The sequence below is a fragment of the Mesoplodon bidens genome (assembly GCF_964165515.1).
Source record: "Mesoplodon bidens genome assembly, chromosome: 17".
NCBI lineage: Eukaryota > Metazoa > Chordata > Mammalia > Artiodactyla > Ziphiidae > Mesoplodon > Mesoplodon bidens.
In genome coordinates this window covers 16,688,115-16,712,936 of record NC_138174.1, presented here as the reverse complement: position 1 = coordinate 16,712,936, position 24,822 = coordinate 16,688,115, and the positions used below count along the sequence as shown (strand labels likewise).

The 24,822-nt window shown below is 44.4% G+C and overlaps 1 protein-coding gene across 2 annotated transcripts in view; it reads left to right on the top strand.

Annotated features, from left to right (window-relative positions):
• The window catches only part of RNASEH2B (ribonuclease H2 subunit B), an 84,422-nt gene extending 79,463 nt beyond the window's left edge, over positions 1–4,959 (top strand). Inside the window, exon 11 of one of the 2 annotated variants that reach the window (XM_081215160.1) lies at positions 4,096–4,959. In XM_081215160.1, the coding sequence (XP_081071286.1) occupies positions 4,096–4,128 (33 nt within the window). In that variant the 3' untranslated portion in view covers positions 4,129–4,959. The remainder of the gene's footprint in view (positions 1–4,095) is intronic. The other variant, XM_081215161.1, reaches the window with a different exon arrangement.
• The last annotated feature ends 19,863 nt before the right edge of the window (positions 4,960–24,822 follow it).

Sequence of the window (24,822 nt, the reverse complement as noted above, 5' to 3'; positions counted from 1 at the left end):
TTAACTATAGTCACTATACTGTACATTAGATTTCAGGAGCTTTAAATAGGAGCTCACATCATGACTTAGCTATAGATTAAATGGGAATTTGTGAAATCATCAATTTTGTTTTCTTCCATATTTGAGTTTACCTTTGATGTCAAGATGAAGATACTAATCCTACTTGCAATGTGCAGTGTTAACTAGGCGTTGAACAGTAGTTGAAGAATGAAAAACTAAAGGTGTTACACCTGCCAAGTGCTATTTTGGGGAATAACATTAGGAACAAATCAATGTGGGCTTTATATATATACATGCACAATATACATAAATAGACACACATGTATATACACAGACACTTATATACAAATAGATGCACGTATACACATACGCACCCACAAACATATGTACGTATATACACACATACACGTATATATCCTATCCTTCCTCCAAATTTAAAGAATTTCAAACTAGAGACTTTTTAGACTTTATTACCAAAGGTACAGTACCAAACATTGGGGTACTGTACCTTACTCAGATCCTTTGGCACTTTGCTTCTCTTACTTACACGATTTATCTTTTTGATTAATGTGCTGAGTTTGGGGAAAGCTTCAAAAGATTTCTGTAAACTCTAAAACCACTTGTGTACACACACAGAGCCTCCATCATTTTCATCAAACCATTCATATTTCTGAAACTGATCTCAGATTACCAACATCCTTTCCTTTTTTGTGCCTGGTTTATCTTCGATTTAAATTTTCCTTGTACTCTGGCTCTCAGGCTCTTTCATCTTCCAGGTTTGTGCTTCTCAGGTTCTGACTCCCAAAGAGATTCCCCTCCATCAGGTTTAATGTGGATGTCAAGTGGGCCTGGGTTTCATCTGTTCAGGTCTATTTTTAGTGCACTGCCGTCCACTCCCATGCTCCCATTTCTCTTACTCAGGGCTTTAGCCAGACGCAAAGGCAATTTGGAAGTGAGAAGCTGAAATGTACCCATTTACATTTACTAAATGTACAGTGTTTATACTGCATGCAAACTTATGACTAACAGTAAACAGATGAAAATGAAGTGAAAGTGACCAACCATGTTTCAAACTAAACTAAAAAGTTTACTTTTAAAAAGTAAAATAATTGGTCTAAAAAGGCCAATTAATTTAAAGGAGCTGGATTTATACTTGGTTATAGTCCTAATCCTGCCTTAACTCTGACCCATGGACAAACCACTAGCATGGCTGACCCACAGTGGTGTCTTCCGTGGGAGATGAGACTAGATCATTGGGTTGTTTGATGTCCTGCCCTGCGGTCACTGCTGCTTGGGGAGCCTCATCTCCTCCACCCCTGTGAGGCTATGCCCTTGACTAGCATCTGTCCTGTGCTCACCCCGCATCAGGCCCTCGTCTGAGCTCCTTGGGTGGATCATCTCATCTGTTTCAATGGAAGCAAATACACCAACATGTTCACCCTGGCTATTGTGTTCATGTTATATATTTGTCTCTTTTCTTCATTTTCCATAGATTACATTACTTTGCAGTGGAAAGAACTGCAAAGAGCATCATTCTTAGAAAGTAATGACAAAGACTGGCAAAGTGCCTTGCAATTTTTAAGCACTTTTCCCATGAATTTATGTGTTTAAAATCCTTCCGGAAACCATGTGGCACAATTGGTATTATTTCCTCCATTTTACAGTTAAGGGTAAGGTCATTTCATTTGCCCAAGGTCACACAGCTAGTAAATAACTGAGCCAGAACCTAAACTCAGGACTTCGACTGCCGGGCTCTCCGCACCAAATTAACTCCCTTCCCCAGAGGCCCTAACTTCGACTTGCGTTGCATCCTGGGAAGTCACCCCTTCACCAGATTTGAAAGACAGACTCTTCACATAGGTTAAGGTTGACTTTCTCTGTTCTTAAAGTTGATCTAACTTAACTAGCTGCCTTGTATCACGTATTTTTTTTTCCCAAACAGCCCTTTCTCTAGGACTAATCCAAACTTTGGAGATCTCCAGAGTTCACTGCATTATACAGTTGAACCTCTTGGTGGAAGGCAAGGAGCTCTGAGTCTAGGAAGGCAAGTGAAAGGCTATTTGTTAGTGTCCTTGGAAGATGTCCACAGGCTTTGACCTCATCTGAATAAGGAAGAAATGATTAGATTCGTACACCTTTTGATACACAGATTTATACACTCCTCCAGCTTATATACTTCTCAGGGTCATCAGACTGATGAAAAGTACCTTATGTTTAATAGTGCTTTACAGTTTTTACAGCAATCCTGTATCAGTAGTTAAATTAGTCTTTACAACAACCTTCTAAGGTAGACTGGAAGGGGGGTGTGTCCTTGTTTCATAGATGGTCCAAGTGAGGTCACCCACACTGTGAGTGGCCAAGCCTGAGGCTGCCTTTCCACCCTCAAGCCCAGCCCTCTCTCTTTTTTGCCTTCCCAAGTTTCTTATCATTGTGTATGTAGCTTTATGGCCATTTCTCTTTCAGTAGTCTGTTTTAATTGTGAATTTTATCCTAAGAAAGGAAAAATCAGATTTATTCTGTTTCATCTTCTTGCTCTATTCATAATGAATTCTGCAGGTCAATTTATCCTCAGCAGTGCTGAGCCAGAATTAAAGCAAAGCTTCTACTTAGCTATCGCATTTGCATGCCAAGTCTTTAATTCAGCTGTCAGCTTTTTAGCATTTACTGTACTTTTGTTAATAAATGTTATTTTGATGGTCTCACACTAATCAAGCCTATTTGAGACAGGGAGGGGCGGAGGGAAGCACCAAATGTGATTTACAGAAGAATCAGAGCTTCTTCATGGATGTTAAGAGAATTGTTACCTTACACATGTGCTTTAATCAGAATGTGTAAAATTAAAGTTAGTCAAGTTATAAGTTCTTTCAAAAGGAAAAAGAAGCCAAGGAATAAGCTTGGATTCATTTATTCTTTGAAGAGCATATACTGAGCACCTGCTTTGTGCTAAATGTTGTTCTAGGCGCTAGGAATGCAGCTGTCCACGTGGCAAACAAAAACACCTGCCTTCGAGAAGTTTCTGCTCTAGGCGGGTGGCTAGATGGGCTGTCAGATATTGCCGGGGGCTGTGGAAGAAGCTGAGCAGGAAAGTGGACAGAGTTCTGGTGACGCGGCTGGTCAGGGAAGGTCTAACCTCTGTCACATTTTATCCACTTATGGCATAGAAGTCTGATTTCCATCAACTTTTTTTTCGATAACTTATAGCTCCAGAGTAAATTGTTTGACTTCGTGCTCAGTAAGAAACCAGCTTTCAATAATTACACTTATTCCATGGCATTTTTCAGGAGGATTTTAAGGACTACTACTTCTACCAGCAAGTCTATATTTATTTTTTATACATTGGATCTGCATAGGAAAAGAGAAGAAAACATGGTTTAAGAATTATTTACCTTAGAACTTTTTTTTCATCTGTTTCTTGTATTATCATTTTTTTCCTAAGATGAGGGTATCTATTCCCTGAGTTTGGGCAACCTTAACATTATTTTGTATTTCACTCCCTTTGAACACTGGAAGGAAAATGTGCATCTCACCCACCTCCAGGAGCCTAACGTTAGCCCTAGAATGAGGCCGCCCCAACGGAAACCGCTTCCTTTGCCTGAGGGCTTCTCTTATTTATTTATTTATTTTATTTATTTATTTTTGGCTGCATTGGGTCTTCGTTGCTGCGCACGGGCTTTCTGTAGTTGCAGCGAGCGGGGGCCCCTCTTCGATGTGGTGTGCAGGCTTCTCACTGCAGTGGCTTCTCTTGTTGTGGCCAGGCTTCAGTAGTTGTGGCATGTGGGCTCAGTAGTTGTGGCTTGCGGGCTCTAGAGCACAGGCTCAGTAGTTGTGGTGCATTAGTTGCTCAACAGCATGTGGGATCTTCCCTGACCAGGGCTAGAACCCTTGTCCCCTGCATTGGCAGGTGGATTCTTAACCACTGTGCCACCAGGGAAGTCCCAAAGGCTTCTCTCTGAAGCACAAACGCACAGCTGCTGATCTCAGGACTAACCCAACCAGCCTTGCTTTTCTGTTCTGGATGGTACAGCTGGTCCTCGGGATCGCAGGCGACTGCTGCTCCTCACCAGGATACAACATGTATTCTCCTTCTCTCCCTAGGTGGCAGCACAAAGACAGAAAAGGGACAAGTGACCACAGATCCACGCAAGACTTGGCTGCTTCTCGTGTGATTTAAGACACTCCCAAAGGGCTAAAACTTTTTCTTCTGCACTTCCTAGAAAATCACCGAACGCCAAAAGACGTATTTTATAGGACTAACCCGGAATGTTTTATTTCTGTGGTCAATACCACTAGTCCCTTCAGGCAGCAGCAACTCCCCCTGGAGGCGACTGGCATGGAACTAGAAAGCACCCCTAGTGTGATTCTACACTGAGGAATTCAAGCCATATCACCCCTCTGCCGCAGCCTACCCACCATAAAGGTATGGGTTTTTAACAGTCTAGTGCTTCGGATTTCAAAACATTGGGAGGAGAAGGCTCATTGTGAAAATCGGGTCATTTCTTAAGCTGGACCCTGTGGTCCTGCTGTTTTCCTGGGATTAGGACAGCACTTTTAGGTTTGCACGTGGCGACTATAAGTACTAGATTCCACACCAGAAGCTTTGACAGACCGAGTTTCTACCCTTATTTAAAAAAAGAAAAACGGGGAATTCCCGGGAGGTCCAGGGGGAGGACTCAGCACGTTCACTGCCATGGCAGGGGTTCAGTCCCTGGTCAGGGAAACAGGATCCGCAAGCTGCGTGGTGCACCCCCCACCAAAAAAAAGAAAAAAGAAAGCCTGACCTTTCTTTACTCCGTATCAGTTTGGCAGCTTCTAGTTCATAACAGTACCTGAACATGTGCATTTTATGGTCTGCCGGAGTTGTAAACATTGCTTCATTTTTAAAAGATTTGTCCAATGTGTGCATTATTATAGTTATTTAGAGTGAGGGCATAAGATATGGGGGAAAGTTAGAAGTAGATGCCAAAAAGTAATTTAGCGGGGAATTCTGATGCATGGTGAAGACGTTTAGGGGGCGGAGGCAGGTTTTGTGCAGACAAGTCCAGGAGTTTGTACTGACTCATCAGCCTGACCCGCCAGAGGATTCGGGTGGAAGCCGCTCGGGTGATCTCCGAGCCTCCAACAGGACCCCAAACCTTCTCTTTGGGAAATAATTTTGTTTCTGAGTCTCTAACTCCATCAGGTAAGTAGGTTCTGGAAAGTACTCTGTACTTTTTTACACACCTCCTTTCACACAGGGAAATTTTCGTTAATCTGTAGGACCTTTAACACTCCCGCGCTTCCGTAGCTGATCGTGTGGTGTAGTTGTAGTGAAGCCTCGCCTCCAAAATCTCAATTCTAGGAGTCAGTTGTGGAATTCGGGATGTAGCACAGGCTTCCAAGAGCGAGCGCTCCAAAGAAATTACCTGTTTGATAGCCAGGCCATGTGGGTAAGAATCGAGAGCCTGACACATAGGTCGACATAACACCGTGGTGTTAAAATCGGGCTTTTTCTGCCTTCTCTTTGCGCGATCCTAAATACTGTCCGTGGAGGTCAGTGGACATATATTTTGGCCCAGAGCAACTTCGGGGTGTGTTGTGTGTCTTTGAGCAAATCGGTTCTCCTTTCAGGACCACATCTCAGGGTGGGAGAGACAACTGGCTTGATGCTGGCCCTTATCTCCCCTCCTCCTGGAAGACTCAGCCCTGGGAAACCTGTGTGGGCACTGTGCTCCCACTTGTGTGAGGCTCCCCCCATTTGAGAAAGACTTGGTGGAACAGTTCTGTGTCTCCTACTGGCTCCACTTCTCGGCTGTGTCTCGGCCCTCCGCCACCCTCTCGGCACACACACACACGCTTACACGCACACGCATACTCACTGCCTCACATTTCATCCAGCCCTTGGTGGCCAAAGCCACTGGATACTGAGGACACCCAGGTTGTCACTGGAAGCCCTACTCTCTTACCTGTGCCCCAACCTCATATTCCACTGGCCTCTGAACTTTGAAGAACTACTAACATTTCAAATGCAGCACACCTAACGTTACAAAAGTTCATTATTGTTTTTTCTTTACACAAGTAAAGATGCTTCCTTCAAAAGTTAAAAAGAGAAAGCAAGAGCTGTTACCAGCCTCACCCCAACCAGGCTCCTCTAGGAACTGTATCCTGGGCCGTGAATAAGGTCCTTTTAGTTACCCGATTTCCAATATCCAGTTTCCCCTATCCTTTTTCTAGCTGGCAGCCCTATAGTCACTTTTCATGCAACCAACTGCATTGTTTTATCTAAGAATCAAATCCTGTTGATTCCTCCTTCAGAAATACCCCCCAGGACAGAAATGCTTCCCAGCACTCTCACATAAGCCCCCTCCTCTCTGCAGCCAGCTGCCACCAAGCATCAGGTTTCCCACCTGATTGTCAGCTGTCTTGAGGGCAGAGACCACGTGGCCCAGGTCTCATCACAGAGCTGAGTGTGTTTTGTGTGTTCCACGAAAGCACGTGAGTCATTGATGCACAAATAAAACGAGATGCTCCTTCCCTGTCAAATTGTCAGTAGTGCTCAGAGCTGGAGCAGTTGTGGGAAACGGGCACTGCTAAGGAGAATATAAAAAGGTACAACTTCTGGGGAGGCCGGGTTGGAAACAAATGTCAAAAGCTTTAAATGTTTGCACTGCCTTTGCTTCAGCAATACCCACTGTTAGAAATACAGGCTTAGGAAATAATCATGAATGTGTGCAAAGCATTAGCTATAAGAGTATTCGTTGTGAGACTGTGTAAATAGTGAATAATTGGAAGAAAAACTAAATTGGAGAGCTGAGGGAAATTAGCTTTTAAAGTTGGTGTTCAAAGTATAAGTAATTTCTCTTTTGTCTTTTTTTTTTTTTTTTTTTTTTTTTTTTTTTTTTTTTTGCGGTACGCGGGCCTCTCACCGTTGTGGCCTCTCCCGTTGCGGAGCACAGGCTCCGGACATGCAGGCTCAGCGGCCATGGCTCACGGGCCCAGCCGCTCTACGGCATGTGGGATCTTCCCAGACTGGGGCACGAACCCGTGTCCCCTGCATCAGCAGGTGGACTCTCACCCACTGCGCCACCAGGGAAGCCCTTGTCTTCTTTTTTTTCTTTCTTCTTGTTTGTCTCCTTATGTTAGAAATTTTTATGACAAACACGTATTACTATTACATTAATACAAAAATAATAACCTTAAAAATACTTGGTTTATTTATACCATGAGTTCCTTAAATTTTTTCTTTCAAGATTTTTTTTTTCATTTTTAAAATTAAGTTTCTTGGAGAAAGAGTTGATGTTTCACTATTGTGTGTTTAGTATTCAAGTGTATTCTTAGCAAATCTATAAGTAATCACATAATTGCTCTTCTTTCCCCAAAGCTTTGACAGTTTCCGATCCCTGCCATTGCTTCCTTCGCTTCACTTACCCAGGCAAAACTATGTTTTGCTTTAAATTGTATGCATTTGACATGTACATGGATGGTGAAATTAATTAATTTTGCTTTGAAGATTTACTAAGAGCCCCAGAAATCATTGCAGATACACTGGGGTATTTCACAACCAGACTGAGAATTCCTGTATCTGTCTACAAAACTGAGGTGAAGCAAAAAAAACATGACTGATTAAAGAAAACACAGAAAATAACCTGACATTTGTTGCTACTCGCCCTTTTCTGGTTTTCTTCCCTAGCACATAGTAACCAAATTACTCAACTTCGAAGTGAGAACTGAAGTCCCTATCCCACCACCTCCTGCTGCACTTCTGACTTCTCGGTGCTTTCTCACTGCTCTTAGGGTGAAGCCCCCCATCCTCCCCGTAACCTGCAAGGCCTTGCCTGCCAGAGCTCCAACCCTTCCATCTCGGTTACAGACACTCTACTTTTTAGATGCTTACTCTGGCTCCACGGCTGTTAGACCTGCTGTTTCTCACCTAGAAGGTTCTGCAAGCCCTTGTGAATTAACTAAGTTCTGATCTTCCTGAGTTGGCCATGGGAAGCCTTAGGGAGGCTCGGCTGACCTTCCAGGCCAGGTCAGACTCCCTGCAGCAGCTCTCCTGGCAGCCGGTACATCTCCTTCCTGGAACTTTCACAGAGACGTGGTGATATTTGTACACATAATGATGAGACAAATGTTTCTCTCTCCAACTACACAGAGCTTCAGGAAGGCAGAGACCATTTCAGCTTAGCATTTCTGCAGAAAAGAGGTCACATAGCAGGGCTGAGACCACCATCCTTGCCTGCTTGCAGGGTTGGCCCTTGGTTGATGTCTAGAACCTTGGCTTCTCACACTGAGATCCTCCGAGCGGCCCACTGTGCCCCAGATGGCACAAACAATGTGGTGTATGCTGAACACCTGCTTTTCTACTGGGACTCTGGAATTTGGGGACATGCTGGCCAGGGGTTGCTCACGTGACCAGCCCTCAATAAAGACCTCAAGCCCAAGTCTCCAATGGTCTCCCAGGCAGTCACTGCCTGCCTGTGGCCGCACTTGGCTGGGGGTGCAGTCTGCGTGACCCCTCTCGCGGGGGTTGGGGGAACGAGCCTGAGGAAGCCTGCACCTGATTCTTCCCACTCCGCCTGTTTCTCTTCCCTTGCGATTCGCCTGTGTCCTTATCACACAGCTGTGATAAACCTTGGCCGTGAATACAACTGCATACAACTGCTGTGAGTCCTCACAGCAAATATTTGAGTGGGAGAGCGGTATGGTCAACACACCATTGTATCCCCAGAACCCTGCACAGTATTTGACATTTCGTAAATGATTTACTACCTATTTTCTGAAAGGAAAATGAAAATGACCTCAGAGGACTAGGGCTAAGGCTACCCTGTGGAAATTCTCAAAGGAACTAAGAAATAGAACTTATCAACTACATTCTAATAACCCAAAGAAGGTACATACTTCTAAAAAAGGCAGAATGAAATTGATTCAGGAAAGTTAGCAATGTCAGAGCCTGTCAGAATTTCTTTCTCACAAAGACGAATGTTCTGGATCTGTGACAGGGCTGGGGAGCCATGGGCCAGTACCTGCACACGGCACCCCCCGTGCAGTTTCCAGCTTTCTTGTCCCCTCCCTCCTTCACCACGTCTGTACACTGTCAGCCCATTGGATCAAGCAGAGTGACACAGGATTGGGAGCAACGCAACTTAGGAATCATCTGGAAGCCTTAAAACAGACATGCTGGGACCCCACCCCTAGGGATTCTGATATAATTGGTGTGCTGTGTGGTCTGGGCACCAGGACTTCCATGTGCCCAGAGTGAGGATACCCTCACTCCCCTTGTTTTCCTCTCTCGCCCCATCTCCACCTTGACAATTGTATTTCCCAAGGTCCAGGCTCCCACTCAAGGCCAATCTCTTCTTAGTTTTTGGAAGACTTCTTAAAATTTCTGTCTTCTGCCAATAGGCAGTCAGATTGATCGGAGGAAGAAATAACACCTTTTATTTGAACAGTACCGGAGGGGAGCCACTAGGACAAGCAGGCGGAACTCAGAACCTCAAAACTGTAAAAATCAGAGCCACTTCAGAGCGGGTCATGACCGAGAGCATCCCGACAGTGCAAAGTCATTCCTGAGAATGTTGTTTTTAACAATGATCAGCCATCTACACCACCACTCGGCTGCCCCGTCTCCCCCATGCATGCTTCACTGACCTATAAAATGAAGTGAATTAATTTTATTTTGAATATTTGGTAAGAGCTCATTATCCCTGATGAGGGTGAGCATGTCATTTACTGCCTTTGGGAAGGACTGTCCTCCAGGAAACGCAAACTCATCCGTTGCCAGTTTTCCACTCTTCTCTGGGGAAGACGCCGCCGACTCTGAGATGCATCAGCGTTAATTGGCAGAGCTGTGGTTTCTTCTTTGTAGCACCCAGCAGGGCTGCTCAGGGAATCCAGTGGGTGATAAACTGGGTGAGGAGGGCTATCTAGGTCTTGAAAGTCAGCAGAGGAGTTTAACTTTGAAGTGGATGGAAGTGTAGGTTCTCAAACAGAAGAGAGGAACCGTGAAAAGAGGGAAGGCTCTGTGGAGAAGGTGGGCCTGGGCTGGAATGAGTGGATTTAGGCAGGTGTGGCACGAAGCCAGGCCCAAAGGAGCAAAGAGCTCCTTTGGGAACGCATGCACCTACTGTGCGCCCACCTGCCCTTTGCTCAGAAGGAAAAGTGGAGAATTCCTGAGGCAGTCTCAGCTCTGGAGAATCCCTTTAGGGTATAATTACACTCTTCCTCTGCTTGATGCTGTGGCCTAAAGGTGGCAGTGGAAATGCCAAGACAGGTTGTGGTTAGAACCTCTGCCCCTGGGAGAGACCACAAAGGCTGGCTAACAGGCCTGGGTGGACGTGGCCTGTCCAGGGGCCCTGGGGTTGGGCGGGCCCAGGCAGGAGTGAAGTCAGGAGACCTCATTTACTCAGGTGCTAATAATGGCATCAACTTTCAAAGCCCTCAAGTCGGTTTTAGGCTGCCGGGCAGAGGTGACAAATCACTTAATGGGCACTAATCATTTTGTGGCTCATTTATCTTCCCAGTGAATACTTTTCAACACAAGCATTTACATTTCCAAAGAATAAAGACTTGTAAAAAGGCTGGTGGAATTTATGGCTGCAGGAAACTGGCTCCCAGTTTGCTCTGCTGACAGGTTTATAAGGCCAAGGGAGTTCATAAGGTAAAATGAATTTCCAAGCAAATGAATTTTTCGGAAATGAATTTTTGATCTTTTTTAAAAAAAAAACATATACCAAGGTTATTTGCATTGATTTCATTAGTGAACAATGAAAAGTGGTCAAAATGCAGTATGTCTTATTTTTTTAAATGTGAACAAAAGCTTTTTGTTTGTCTTGTTTTTAAGAAACGATCTGGGTAAAAGATTCCTTGGGTCTTCAAAGATACTTATTTGGTCTATTTTTTTTTTTTTTTTTTTTTTTTGCTGTACGCGGGCCTCTCACTGCCGTGGCCTCTCCCATTGCGGAGCACAGGCTCCGGACACACAGGCTCCGCGGCCATGGCTCGTGGGCCCAGCCGCTGCGCGGCATGTGGGATCTTCCGGGACAGGGGCACGAACCCGTGTCCCCTGCATCGGCAGGCGGACTCCCAACCACTGCGCCACCAGGGAAGCCCTTGGTCTATTTTTTAAATGGATGATTTGTCTAAATAATTTTGTTAAAGTTAGTAAATATCCTGTCGTTTAGAGCGTAGTTTCCGGAGCACTGGCCTGGCCAGGCAGAACGTGGCTACCGTAACACGTAACAGCCTGAATTCGGTCATCAGGGAACTGAGAGCAGGGGGGATCCAGTTATTTCGGTTGCATTCAGGATTAGAGACTAAATCAGTACATATTAAAAGTATGAAAAGGCCTGGGTTTTAAAAAATTGCCATGGAGAGGGGAAGGAAGGCAGGAGGCAAGGGCCCTGGAGACTGGAGATGTTACCGCAGCCCGTGCATGTCAGGCAGGACAGGGCTTCACGCCTGCAAGAGTTGCTTCGGGAAGAACATTTGGCCCCAAAACCAGGAAGGCCAGGATTTCAGTCCTGGCTCTGCCATCCTGAATAAGTTACCTAACCCCTTGAACCCCCTATTACCATGCCTCTAAAATGGAGCAGGTAATAATACGTGCTTCCAGGAGTATTAACATATGTAAAGTTCCTAGCCCAGAGCCAGGCCCTAGTAATTTTTCTCTACAAGTTAATTCTTCACTTGACACTTCAGAGGCCCAAGCTGCTCCCCCATCCAAGCAGCCTTGAGCCTAGATTCCACTACCTGTGATTCGTTTCTTGCACTTAAACCTTGGGTTGTCCACCCTGTCTTAAGGCTTTAGAGAGCCTTTCCCCTCACTGGAGAAACGGGGTCCAGCAAGATAAGACGTCTTGCCCAAATGATAAACTAAGAAAATACCCTGAATACTTTAAATCTATAACCGGGGGTAATCACCAGTTAAATCCATTTCACCTGTAACCTGTCTTTACACATCAAGGTTGTTTTAATTGTTGCTGCAAAAGACCGGCACGTCATCCAAGAATCAGGGAGCCTAAACAAGATGTTTGCCCGAGGTGTTTTCTAGAAACTTGGAATCACCTGTGTCTATATGGAGCTGAGCAAGTTAAGCCTGCAAAGGACCACTGAACCTCCAACCCGCCATGCGCGAGTGTCCTCTAGGTGACCTTTTGATGTCAGAGGGCCGAGAACTCCACCCTCAGGCCAGGCCAGGTGCCTCCGTTTTTGAACGTGCAGAGGCCTGTAGCTTAGTTACACCTGCACAGAATGACAATTACCCACCTTTTCCCAGTAAACTTTCTGCAAGCTCCCCACGCCCCAGACTGCCCTGCTGCTTTATGCTTTATCCCATAAATACCTGCGCCCCTTGCCTTCGGGGAGGTAAGTCTGAGGCCTCTTTGCTTAGATGTCTCTCTTTGCTGCAAACCTTGGTGTCTCAATGTTTTGGCTTGCTGAACATCAGGGGAATGAGTCTGATTTAGCAACAAATGTACGTGAGTCTTCAAGGTATCTGTATCCTCAGGAAAATGAAATTCCCTATCCTATTATTTTTCTTTAAAGGATTTTCAAAATTAGCTGCTTCGATCATTTAGGCTTTTCATGTCGAGATTTGAAATACTAATGTCTGCGTAGCTTTCTGGTTTAAGGTGAAGGTGGGAGGTCTGTCTTTTCTTCTTTGAAGTTGTAGAAAGCAAAAAGGAAATAAGAAATGAAGATTTAATTTCCATTTTCAGGAAAAATAGGGAGTTAAAGCTGAAAACTACAAAGCAGGTGGATGGGCTGGAAAAAGCAGGGGAGCATATAGGAGGGAGAGGAGAGGCCAGTACTTGACTGCAGAAATCAGGATGAGTCAGCAAAATGCATTTGTAAAAGAGATCAGGTGAGGAACCGAATCTAAGCCTCACGTTTACAACAGGGAGACGATGTACAAACAGGGCAGCAAAAACTCTTCTGGACCCAGTTTGGTTGTGGAAAGTGGAGGTGATGGGGTTTTAAAAAATCGCACACTTGCAGGGAACGCCCTACCTACAAGCAGCAGGGAAAAAGAGATGCTTTTTGAAAAACCCCACAGCTGCTTGTCATTATTGGCTGGGGGGAATATATCTATAACCAGCACAAGACCCTGGTTCATAATGAAAATTCCTGCTAGGCTGGGATGTGGCCCTGCCAGTATCTGGTCCAAGAAAAACTCACCTGCCTCAAAGGTGAGGCATCCAAAAGAACAAACCCAAGTTATTTCAAAGATACAAAACCAAAAAAGATCAGGAAAAGTAAACAGCAGATAAAATGCTGCCAGAGAGCAGACAAAAACAGTAAGAAAGTATTTTTACTACCAATGTAAGATATTTAATGAAGCAGTTACCTCTACAAAGCCTGGGCACAAAGCGGAGACGCAGGAATCTATTTGGCAGTGATAACAGGACAACAAGAGACAACATGTGAGCTGACAGGGTCCAGGGTACAAATAGGAGGAAAAGAAAGAAACCAAAGAAACAGGGATGAATTGGAAGGAAAAAGAAACAACAGTAAAAGCTTAAGTAAGGAGCTTAGAGGATCAAAATGAGAAAAACCAAGCAAAATTAAATGGATATGGGTATAAAAAAGATTTATTAAACAGGACACAAAGTGAGCATCATATTGATGCAAAAACCTGGTAATAATTGTACAACTGAAAAAACTTTACTGATGCAAAAAAACCAAAATCTTACCGAATAGACTCAAGGAACTCAAAAGAATAATACAGTGTGATAAAGCGGGGTTTATTCAATGCGAAGGTGGTTCTGTTACCGAAAGTGGGCGTCCGGCTGCTCAGAAGCCAATAAAGAGGCAAGCTTGGTGGAAAGGAAAGTTTGCTTTATGTCAGAGGCTGGCGGCTGGTCGGGGGGACTTCCGGGCCAAAGGCCAACCCCCCCCCACACCTCCACTGACAGCCAGGGGGCAAGAGCTTTTATAGAACGGAGGGCGGGGGCTACCTATAGTGATAGAAACAGCACGGTCAGCTCTGACAATCATCTTGAAATTGGTCCTGCAGTGATCTGATCAGCATCATCTTGATTGTTTTAAGTAAAGTTAGTCTTCAGTTCCAGGGTCAGTTTGTTCCCATTTCCTTGAGGCCAGTTCTCGGAATCGCGGCAGCTTATGTCATGGCTGCTGTCTGGTGGGATTATAGTATCTACAAGGCAGCTCACAGGATAGGGCTCAGAATATTATCTATAGCCCTTGAGAAGGAACTAAAGGTCCTTAACTTTGCTCCATGACTAAACTATTATTGTTTTGTCCTGTTTGACCGATTTTCTTTGTTTCTGCATTTTCTCACTTCTCAGATTAAACTTATTCTTTGGCTAAAGTTTTTCTACAGACAAAAGGCAGGCTGAGGACATAGGGAAGGACCATAGGGTATTGCTCCATTTCAGTTCAATATTAGGAAGTCTAGTTATGTGAATTCACCATATTAATGATCAAAGAAAAATATGTATCTCTTTAGATGCTTAAAAGTAAAATTCAATGTCCATTACTGATGAAAAATTCAGTGAATTAGGAACAGATGTGTACTTCCCTAACCAAACTGAAAGTCAACATTATGTTTAAAGGAGAAATACAAATAGCATTCCTATTGAAGGCAGGAATAAGACTTAAATGTCATAAACAGTTAGAAAAGAGAAAGACATACAAAAATTGAAGAGTAAAGTTATCATAATTTGTATACTTGGATAACCCAAAAGGATCATCTGAAGATTATGAAAAGATTTCAGTAAGATGGCTTAATATAAAATCAACATTTTCAAAAGCTTTCATGCATTTAAACAACTTGTTAGAAGATGCAATGCAAAAAGAAAGACCTTTTTACACTTACAGTAACAAACAAAAAAGCCAAGGTAACCAAGAATAAACCTAAGAAATGTTCCAGATCTATATGTAAAAAACTTTAAATTGATCCTGAAAGACACAAGAGCAGTCTTAAACAGATGCAAATATTCTTGAATAAAAAGAGTGAATTTTATAAAGATGTCAAATCTCCCTGAATTAAATAACCCTGTGTTTAAATACTACCAAGATAATTTTGTAACTAGTAACTATAGGTATGCATCAGAACAAATTCCAAGTGGATCAAAAATTAAATGCTAAAAGTAATAGAAGAAATTTGGGAGACTTAAAATTCTTTATTGCAAAAATCAACACAAGCAAAGTTCAAAGACAAGTGGGGAGAAGAATATTTGCACCTCATCACAACTAATTTTCTAGAAACTGAGAAGTAAAAGGACAAGCCAATAGAAAAATGGGTGAGAAAATGGACACTTTAAGTGAATGGAAATAAACCAGATTGCAAATGCATTTTTCCTTTGACTCACTAATTTTAGTTCTGGGAACTTATTCTTGAAACTGTAAAAAAGATATACAGGCAAAATTATTCATTACATCTTTGGTTGAAATAACACAAGATTGGTAACAACCTGAATGCTCATCTATGAGGGGCTAATTAAATAAATCATGTGTACCTGCATAATGTGTTTAGGTTATCAGTTGGTACAGGACCTCAATAGAAGTCAGAACAACAATGTATTATCTCTCACTGTTCCGTGGGTTGATGGGGCTCAGCTGAGTGCTTCTCACTTAGGAATTCTCATGGAGTTGCAGTCAGATGGTAGCTGGGCTGGAATCACCTGAGATCTCCACTGTTTTCCTTGCCCTCTCTGGGGTGTGGGCCAGCATGGCAGAAATAGCTGGGGACCAACCGAGCATCTCTCTATGCAAGGTCTCTCCGTGTGGCTAGCTTGGGCTACCTCACAGCATGGAGGTCTGAGGGGCAGCAGACTTCTCCCCAAGCACCTGGCCCCCCAGGGGGAGTGTCCCCAGTGGCAGGAGGTGGGAACAGACAGCTTCATGCCTGACCTACAAACACAGCCTCCCTTGCACTATATTCTGTTGACCAAACAAGTCACTGAGGCCACCACATATTCAAGGATCCATCTCTCAATGAGAAGAGAAGCAAAGAATTTGGGGCCATCTTTAACTTGCCACATAGTGAAAGCATATGCAGTTATAAAAAAGGATGAGGATGGTCTCTCCACTGACACGGAAAAACTCCCGGTTTTGTTGAGTGAAAAAAGCTAGGTGGAGAACACTGTAAAAAGTTTCTTTTGAGTAACACAGGAAGGAGTGGGGAATACAAACCCCCATGTGTGTTTACTTCTATTTTAATAAAGAAAATATAAGCAAAAAACGATTTTGTCAATGAGAACAATGGGTGCACAGGTGCAGAGATAGGAGAAAGATATCTTAACGTATGCCTTTCTGTATTATTTTGACTTTTGAAGTAAATTGACAAAATCCTTGGATCTTAAAAAAAAAAAAAATCCAAAGGTGCTCAACTTTGCTCCTTTCCTCAGAGCTTTGGAGCTACTTGGGGAAGGAATAAGGGGTCCTATTTTTGCAGTCCTACAGGTTTCCAAGGAATCTTCTGTTTTACCTCCACAATAGTTAAAATCAACCCAGAAAAATGGTCCATCAGTTATATGGTTAGTTACAGCTGATAATATTGCCTACAAATGGTCATATTTGTGCTGGCCTCAGGGTATGGACAGGGGATTTATTGTCCTTCATTGTCAAACCCAAACTACCGTTTAAAATGCAATTTAAAATGTTGAAATTGTCAAAGTCGAAGATAGCCAGGGGTGTGCTGGTTCATGAAAGCCAATTGTTAAATATTCAGGAGTTTTGCAAGCCATTTGTTAAACTATCGGTAGCTTAAAATCAACAGGACGGCTGATTCCAGTATATAAACAATTCAATTTCAGGTTGCAGTGAGTGTTACGAATGAAAAACACAGGGAAGTGCGGCCCAGAAGGAACTGGAGAGAGTGCTCACCTATACCAGGCCATCAGGTAATGTGACACATGAAAATAATAGATTTCATCAGTGAGACAGGATTTTCACTCTTTTCCTATTTTTGTAAGAAACCATACAGACATGGGTTGTATAAGGATTTTTTTTAAATAGTTAACATTTATTGCACAGTACATGTGCAAGGCACTATGTGCTTTGCAAGCATTATCTTGCTAATCATCATAACAACTTTTTGATGTAGGCACTGTGATGGTTGCCATTCTACAGAGAGAAAATTGAGAGTGCAAAGGTGGAAAGTGATTTGCACAAGCCAATAAGCAGCAGAGCCAGACTCCAAATCTGGTGGCTTGGCTCCAGTGCCCACTCATTTAAACATCTTGCTGGAAGCCCATTACATTATTATTTGAAAAACTCATAACACATGAAGGAGAAAAATAAAGTCACCCATAATTCTAGTTCCTGAAGATGACCACTATAAACATTTTGATCTAAATCAGAGGCTTTCAACTGTTTTCCAGCCCAATCCATCTGAGGACTGTGACTCACTTCTGTGAGTAACTGTGGCTCAGTCTGAACAGATATTGTCAAGGGTATGAAGATTGAAATCTGAAAAATCTCACATGTGGTTTTTATATGGTCTGCTCACTGTCTCATTTTATTTCTTTCAATAAAGGGCATGGTTTTTCAAAGTTCACGTTGCCCATGATCAAGTGTAAAGTTTGATATGTTTTTATTGGAATGGCTAATGGAAAGCTTTCCTGCATTGTTCCATCCCTACTGATTTATCGGTACTCTCATTGGCCAGCAACTTGCTTTACTTCTCTGAAGATGCTAAGGTATTATGGAGCTATACACATACATGCAGAGTCACAATACGATACATGTGTTCCCTGAAAGCATGGGTAATATTCAAATACACACACACAAACACACATACACTATTTTTTGGAAGAGTTGGGTCAAAATCAATTCTGATTTTGCCAATCACAATCACTTTGAGTCACAATCACAAGATTATAATAATATTTTCAAATGTGTTAAAGAGAAAGGCAAAACCAATTCCTTTTTAATCAGAGGGTTTAAATTTTTTTTTCTGTCATAAGTTGATGGCCACAAAGATTTTGAATGGTTTTCTAAATGTATTTCAATATTTGGGAAGCTAAAATGACTAATGATTATATGCGTGTGTATTTCTGATGCTCATTAATCACAGGCAAATTAGTAGACAGCTCAGGTTCAATTAATAAATTATCCCTGCAAATTTGGGCATCTTGAACTTTCACAGTGGCACTTGTTGAATCTGGGAAAGTGTGAGAGACTTCTCTGTAAACTGGTTTTTCTTTTGGTCAAATGCTTAATTTTAAAAAACTTTGATGTGTGAAGAACTTATAATGAAGACAAAGTTTTGTGGAAAGATATTATATGCCAATAACTTTAACTGATCGTGGACATTAACCAGTTGAATCACATTAGCTATGACATATTTCGAGGCTGTTAACCTTCATTTTAGTTCTCCTTGATTTAAAATTTTTTTAATTCCTGATTTTTAATTGGTTTTCCCATTTTCTTCACTCTGATTTTTTCCTCTTAGTTTGTTAGTGCTCGGTCTCTATGGAACAAGGCTTTGCTGTGGTGGGGTGTGATTCAGTCTGGCCGGTCCCGCCCACGGGCTGATGTTCTTGTTGCTTTGTTGAGTGCCTGAGTGATCCATTCTTGAGCGATTTGTGACTTCGGTCTCCTTTGTGTTTGTCACTAGTGTTTTCAAGCCTTTTTAATTCAGGTCTTTATTGAAGAAGATACTTTAATGATGTTTTTCATTCCTGCAATGCAAGTTTATAACAGTATTTCCAAACAAATGTGTTCAATAGAGATGAAAAAAGTCAAACTGATTTTTCCGTAAGCAGAAACTTAATTTTTTCCTAACGTAAGACAAAGCTGATGCTCTAAATGATTTTGAATCTCCTTAAAAGTTTTTCCGCCCTTGAATAAGATAAAACAAGTCATGTTCAGACTGGTGTTTATTAGTCGCTGGCAAATTAGTAGATGGTTCCTGACACCCCCTGCTTTGTTTGATTAATGTATTCTCTCTACAGTGGGGCCTCATTGGCATTTGTTGATCTGAGAAAGCATTAGAGATTCCTACATAAATCTATTTTATTTATTTTATCATATGCTTAGTTTAAAAAATGTCTTATATAAAAGATGTCTTTCCTTTTTCTCAGTTCCAATTGGCATCAGCCTAGCCTAATCCAAGGCCGTGACACTGGAGGAAAATTCAGGGGCTGCAGAGTCCATAGCCATGGACCAAAGCCTACTCTGAGTTTTCTCCTCCAGGACAGAAAAGAGCAATGGCCAGGATTTGGGGGCACTTTACTTTTTGGTAATATGGGTTCATTCCAACCCAGGTTGGGGCACATTGAGTGAACCTTACTGCATGTTTCAGGCTCCAAACTAACCATTTGTTTAAACAGCTGGATATTTTAGGTGAAAAATTCAGGTTTAACGTTTTTTTACACCTCTCCTGTTTAGTTCACTCCAACTATATGCATCTGATGTAGGTGTTTTATAAGGGTGCACGAGCCAGTATGTATCAGTTGAACATTAGGAGGGTGCAACCCAGTGGCCAAGAGTTAAGACCAGAGTTGGGCAGGGCCCAGTTCTTACCTCGGCACCTGTTTCCCCGTCTATAAAATGTGGATAATCATGGCACTTACCTCACACTTGCAGGACTAGAGCACGTGGCTGATGCCTGGCCTATAACAAGTACTGGACCAATAGCAGCCACGACAGTATCACCACCATAGTTTCCCACATGAGCACCTAGGTACCTAACACTGCCTGTTGACTGGAAACTGCTCTATCAGGTAGACACCAGGCTACGACCAGCCCCCCCTTCTCCTTCAGCCAACTGGAGCCCTCCATGCGGGGGAAGTGAAACAGGAGAAAATACTCTGAGGCTTCGCATTTGGAAACCGGAAAACAGATGCGCAGAGCAGCGCCCACCTCTGTTTGAATTGTACACTGTGACAGGTTTTCTGATGCCACCTTTACAGGGATGAGTTAAGCAGTTCGTTGACATATCATTATCACGTTTTGAAGTTAAACAGCCACAGGATCTATGAACTCTCATCATGCAGTTAATTATTCCTGGATTTCTCTGTGCTCTTGAAACATATTCTATTTATTTAACCATCCCCTGGGAGCGCTGGCTGCCTTTGTCCCCGTGACACAGCCAGTGGTGTAAAACCTCTGCATCTGTCAGATTTCTCCATGTGGAACATAATTGCCTAATTTCCATTTGAAAGTACAGCCCTGACATTACAACTACATAGACCCACCAATGATCACAATGATGTCCTGACACCTACAAGGCGATGGGGGCGGAGGGGTGCCTGATGCCATAATAAATGTGCACCAGATGAATGCTTGCCTTCAGATGGACCAGGTCTGGGTTTACAGCTGCAGATGAAGTGTTCCTTGGGAACAAAAAAAAAAAGACTAAAGAAAAAGAAACCAACAGATTAGCATCAGCGTGAGTCTGGTGGAGCCAGATGGCTCTCTGTGGAAACGGAGCTTTCCCGCTTTCTTCCAGTAACCCCGACCAGCAGACAGCGAGCATGCTAAGAGGGGAGAAAAATGATCTCATGCCTCAGCCAGGCACATGATTCTCCTTCTTTCTCTCACACACAACTTGAGCTGAAGGAAAGTTGGAAAAGAAAAAGGGGTGAAAAAGAAAGGGCGGGAAAAGTCAGGTTGTCATTAAGAATAAGCTGGTCAGAGCCCAAAGGAGGGTGAGACGCAAGCCCCTGGCCAGGCAAGGCGTCGGACAGCCAGGCTCAGATGCCCACGAAGGGGAGAGCCATGCCGAGGGAGGTCCAGGAGGTGGGAGGGACTCAGCCCATGTCCACCAACTTGTCCAAAGAGGCTTCGTGTATAAGAGGCTGGGAGATGGGTTAAGAAGCCATGGGATTAAGCTCTGTGCTCCCTTGGGGAAGGACGGTGGATGATGTTTTCAAATTCTTACTAATGAAAATATTCGCCTCACTCCGTGGGCTGGAGGCCAGGGTGTTTGTAATAGTCCTTGGCCTGCTGGACTGGGTCGGAAGCCGGACCAGCCATCTGCTTGGATCCCAGTCTGCTGTGCCCCTGGCCTGTGCCCTGGGGAAGGCCCTGGAGCCAGACAGAGTTCCTGGGTAAAACGAACCTAACAGGTTGTAAGTGTGGGAGGGGACCTCCGAGGACCTAAGGCTGAGAGGAGGCTCATCCCAGCGTCACTCCGCCTTCCCTGCTGAGCAGAGCATTCACTGCTCATAAACAAAAGTCTGTGATCTGGAGTGACAGCCAGACCTTGGACTGATGCACCTGGGGCAGGCCACCAGATGTTGGTGTCAGCGTGCAGCACTGGTGGAGGCCGGCAGTGTGCAGGAGTCCCATGAGCTAATCCGCCCTCTGAGTGAGCGTGTACCCACCCCAGCTTGGCACTGAGGCTCCCGAGGGCTCCCACCCAGAGAGGTGCGTCCCAGAACGAATGCTCCCTTGGGAGTGCCGGGGGCTCACGGAGCACCTTGTCAGCCTGGCTAGGTCTCCCTGGGCACCTGAAGTTTGTCTCCACCAGTGTTTACTCCAAAGAATAAATAGTAGGCTCCAGGGGGATGCCAAGTGCACGATGTAGTCATTCAATTACAGCTGGAAAAGATTATTTTGATCCTAATAAACATGGAACAAAATCCTCTCCATTTTCAACCAGGGCTGGGGCACCTGCCTCGCCATTTCTGGCATCTTCGGTAGAGCTGAGCATTAAACTGGCATATTCTATCAGGGCCAAGGAAGCTGCCAGCTGGGAGCTGGGGCCACAGGCTCCTGCTTTTCTCCTTCCAAAAACAAAACAAAAAGCCACTACTCCACCAGGCAACCGTTTTGCTCTTCATCTCTCGGGCAGTGTGCTACCACCTAAAAGCGTTCCTAGTTCTGTCTGGGTTGGCTTTCCTCCCTCACCGCTGAGCTAAAGGATTTTGAAAAGAAAGCATACAGGGAAAGTAACAGGAATCGCGAGCTGGATCATCTTTCCTTAGCCCCACTTTAGCAGGAAGACCACTTAACTGGAGCATTAAAAAAAAATCACATTCACAGAGGGATTACTAAGTGTCCGTAACTCTTCTAAGGGCTTTGTGTATATGTCACGTAACCCTCATGACACCCCTATGCGGCAGGTCCTCTGATTATCCCCATTTTACAGAAGGAACATTCGGACACAGAGATGATAAGCAACTTTCCCCAACACACACAGCTGCCAAGTGGTAGAGCCAGGATTCAAACCAGGCTCTACCTGGCTCCAGGGTCCACATGTCCAGGCTACCCTGACTTTTTTTTAATGTTGTCGTAACGTTGAACAGCATGTCTCCTGCTTAGACTATTTGCCAGCGCCGGGGTGTGATCTTGGGCTACTAAATCTCCCTGAGTTTGTTTCCTCATCTGTCAGTTAGGGACTGGAAACATTGTCTTATCATGGGGTTGTTGCCAAGAGCAGAAGTAATGTGTCACATATATGCAAGGCCAGTGCCTAGAATTTGGTTATCTATAATGTCAGTAGTTACTATTGTTGTAAATATCAAGGGCATCTTTGTGCTCTTGTATTTCACTGTGAGGTAGGTGGGGCAGCTGTCACTAACCCCGTTTTACAGGTGGTAAAATTGAGATACCAAGACATCAAGCAGCAGAGTCTGGCCAAGAGCCCACACCTCTGGAGATGGCATTCAGTCTAATCCTGGCTTGCTCTGGCCCTTCTGAACTATGGGCCACACCACCTATTTCTAGACATGAGACACAGTTGTTGTCTGGAAGGACAGCAGAGCAAAGAATTCAGCTCCTTCCGCCTTCCCTTCCCCTCCTCCTCCTGAGATCGGTAGCCGACCCTCAAATCTGCCCTCCTAGGAACTGCTGAAGACAGTTAACGCCTCTTGGGACAAGTGTAAGGTCCCAGCAAGAATGAATCACAGACTTACGTGTGCCCTTCCGATTTTCCTTCTTACATAGGTTAAAAAAATACTTCTTTTTCACCATCACCAAGTGCAGATGCTAGACCAGCAGACCACTTCTCTGCCGCCCCGCGCCCCTGACCCCAGGCCTCTGAGGGCATTTCCAGCACTCGCCACCGCCCAGATGTCCCCATGCCGCAGCGACAAGCAGTAGAGGGGTCTTCTGAGTCTGAAGGCAGCCGGCCAAGGGACCTGGTGGCTGGCGGCACTCTGCCTAATTTCCCAATCTTCCCTAACTCTGCCTTTCCGGCGATTTTCACATTTTCTCCTCCATTTTACTTTCAGAAAATCTCTGGGGAATGCGGCTTTTGTTCTATTGCTTCACATAATTCCCAGGGCTGGGGATGAAAATGATTTCCTTTCACAATCCCTGGCTGAGTGCCTTTCACATCCCGGCTGTGTTCTGGGGCGATTTGTAAACTGCGGGGTCTGGGGCTCTTTCCTCCTCCTCTCTCCCAGCATCATTTAGAATAAGACATTGCGCACGGCCAGCTCTGAGGTCAGGGTGTCCTCTGAAGTCAGCCACTGGGGCTTCTGCTCCAAGGCAAAGACTCAGTGGAACCACAGTGGTGAGAGGAGGAGAGCCGTTCATTCCCGTCAGAAGAAAACAGAAGGAGGCCCTACAGCCCAACTTCTCATCCACGAGAACAAACAAGACCCAACGTCTCCAAGCATCGGGGTTGGCTTTGACCTGAGACTGTGAAGCACATTTTCCAAACTTGTCAGGATTGTGTTTCACTTCTAGACCTTTATTCTCAAAGGGACGATGAGGAAGAGACGCAGCTTAAGAAGTCTTGAGCTGAGAAATGAAGTTACTTTACTTTGCTGCCATTAGACTGAGCATGGGAAAAATTAACCCGAGGGCTTCGTGTTTCCCTGTCACAACACAGCACAGAAACCAGACGGCAGCATGTCATTAGGAAAGCGATGTGCCTTTGAGCTGAAGACCACTGTCCGTCAGCTGCCTCCACGGATTCCTGTCCCTCCACTGGACGCCCTCCGGGTGCCAACGGGTCAGAAGCTGAAACAAGACAGAGGGGTGAGCCGAACAGTCAGGCCTCAGACTGGTCCCGGGTTCTGTCTGAGCCCAGCCCCAGGGAGCGGAGTGGACACCATGGGCTTACTGTGCTCCCTCCTGAGCAAGAGAACAGCTGAGGCCACAAAGGTCCATTTAGACATCTGCCTTGTTACATCTTTTGTCAGGCTGTGTCATCTTGTCGGTCACTTACCAAATCTTTACTCGTGCCTAACTCACATAACAGCATTGAGCCTCCATACCTGCTGCCCTGTGACAATCTACGAGGTCTGAGCATCCGTACACACAGGGTTCAGACCCAGTGCTGCCATGGTTCATCACTAACCTCTCGTTTGTCCTCATCTGAAAAGTGGGAAAATAACAATTATATCCTCCTCCCAGGGTTGTTGTGATAATTAAATTAGATGCCTTCTACAAAGTGAGTATACAATGCCCCCCCACACACAGCACAAACTCAAAGAGGCCAATTCTTATTTCTAAGTGTGGGAAGGAGCCCATGGGGGAGGCACCGAAAAAGAACCTGGGTCTGTGAGCCACAACGAGGAGGGAGGGAGCGGGACTCGGAAGGAATGGAAACAAGGAGGCTGGGTAGAGACACATCTCCTGCTCACCCTGCACTTTCATTTGGAGAGGTCAGCATCGAAGATTTTACAGTAATCTATATTCCCATTTCTCTCTCTCTGTCTCTTTTTTTCTTTTCTTTTTTTTTTTTTTTACACTAATCATTGTTCCAGAGACGGTCAAGTTCAGAGAGGCTCTCATATCTGATTTGAAGCTCTAGAGTTCTAAAACTCAGGAAATGCAGGCGGGGCTTTGTCTCCAGCCTTCGGTCCCCAGACGAATGGATGACTTCCTTTGCCATTAGGGGCTGTTAGCACCTCCCTTTCTCCTGAACCTGGATCAGTGATTACCTCTGTTTTAAGATCCTAAAAGCAATGGGTAATTTTT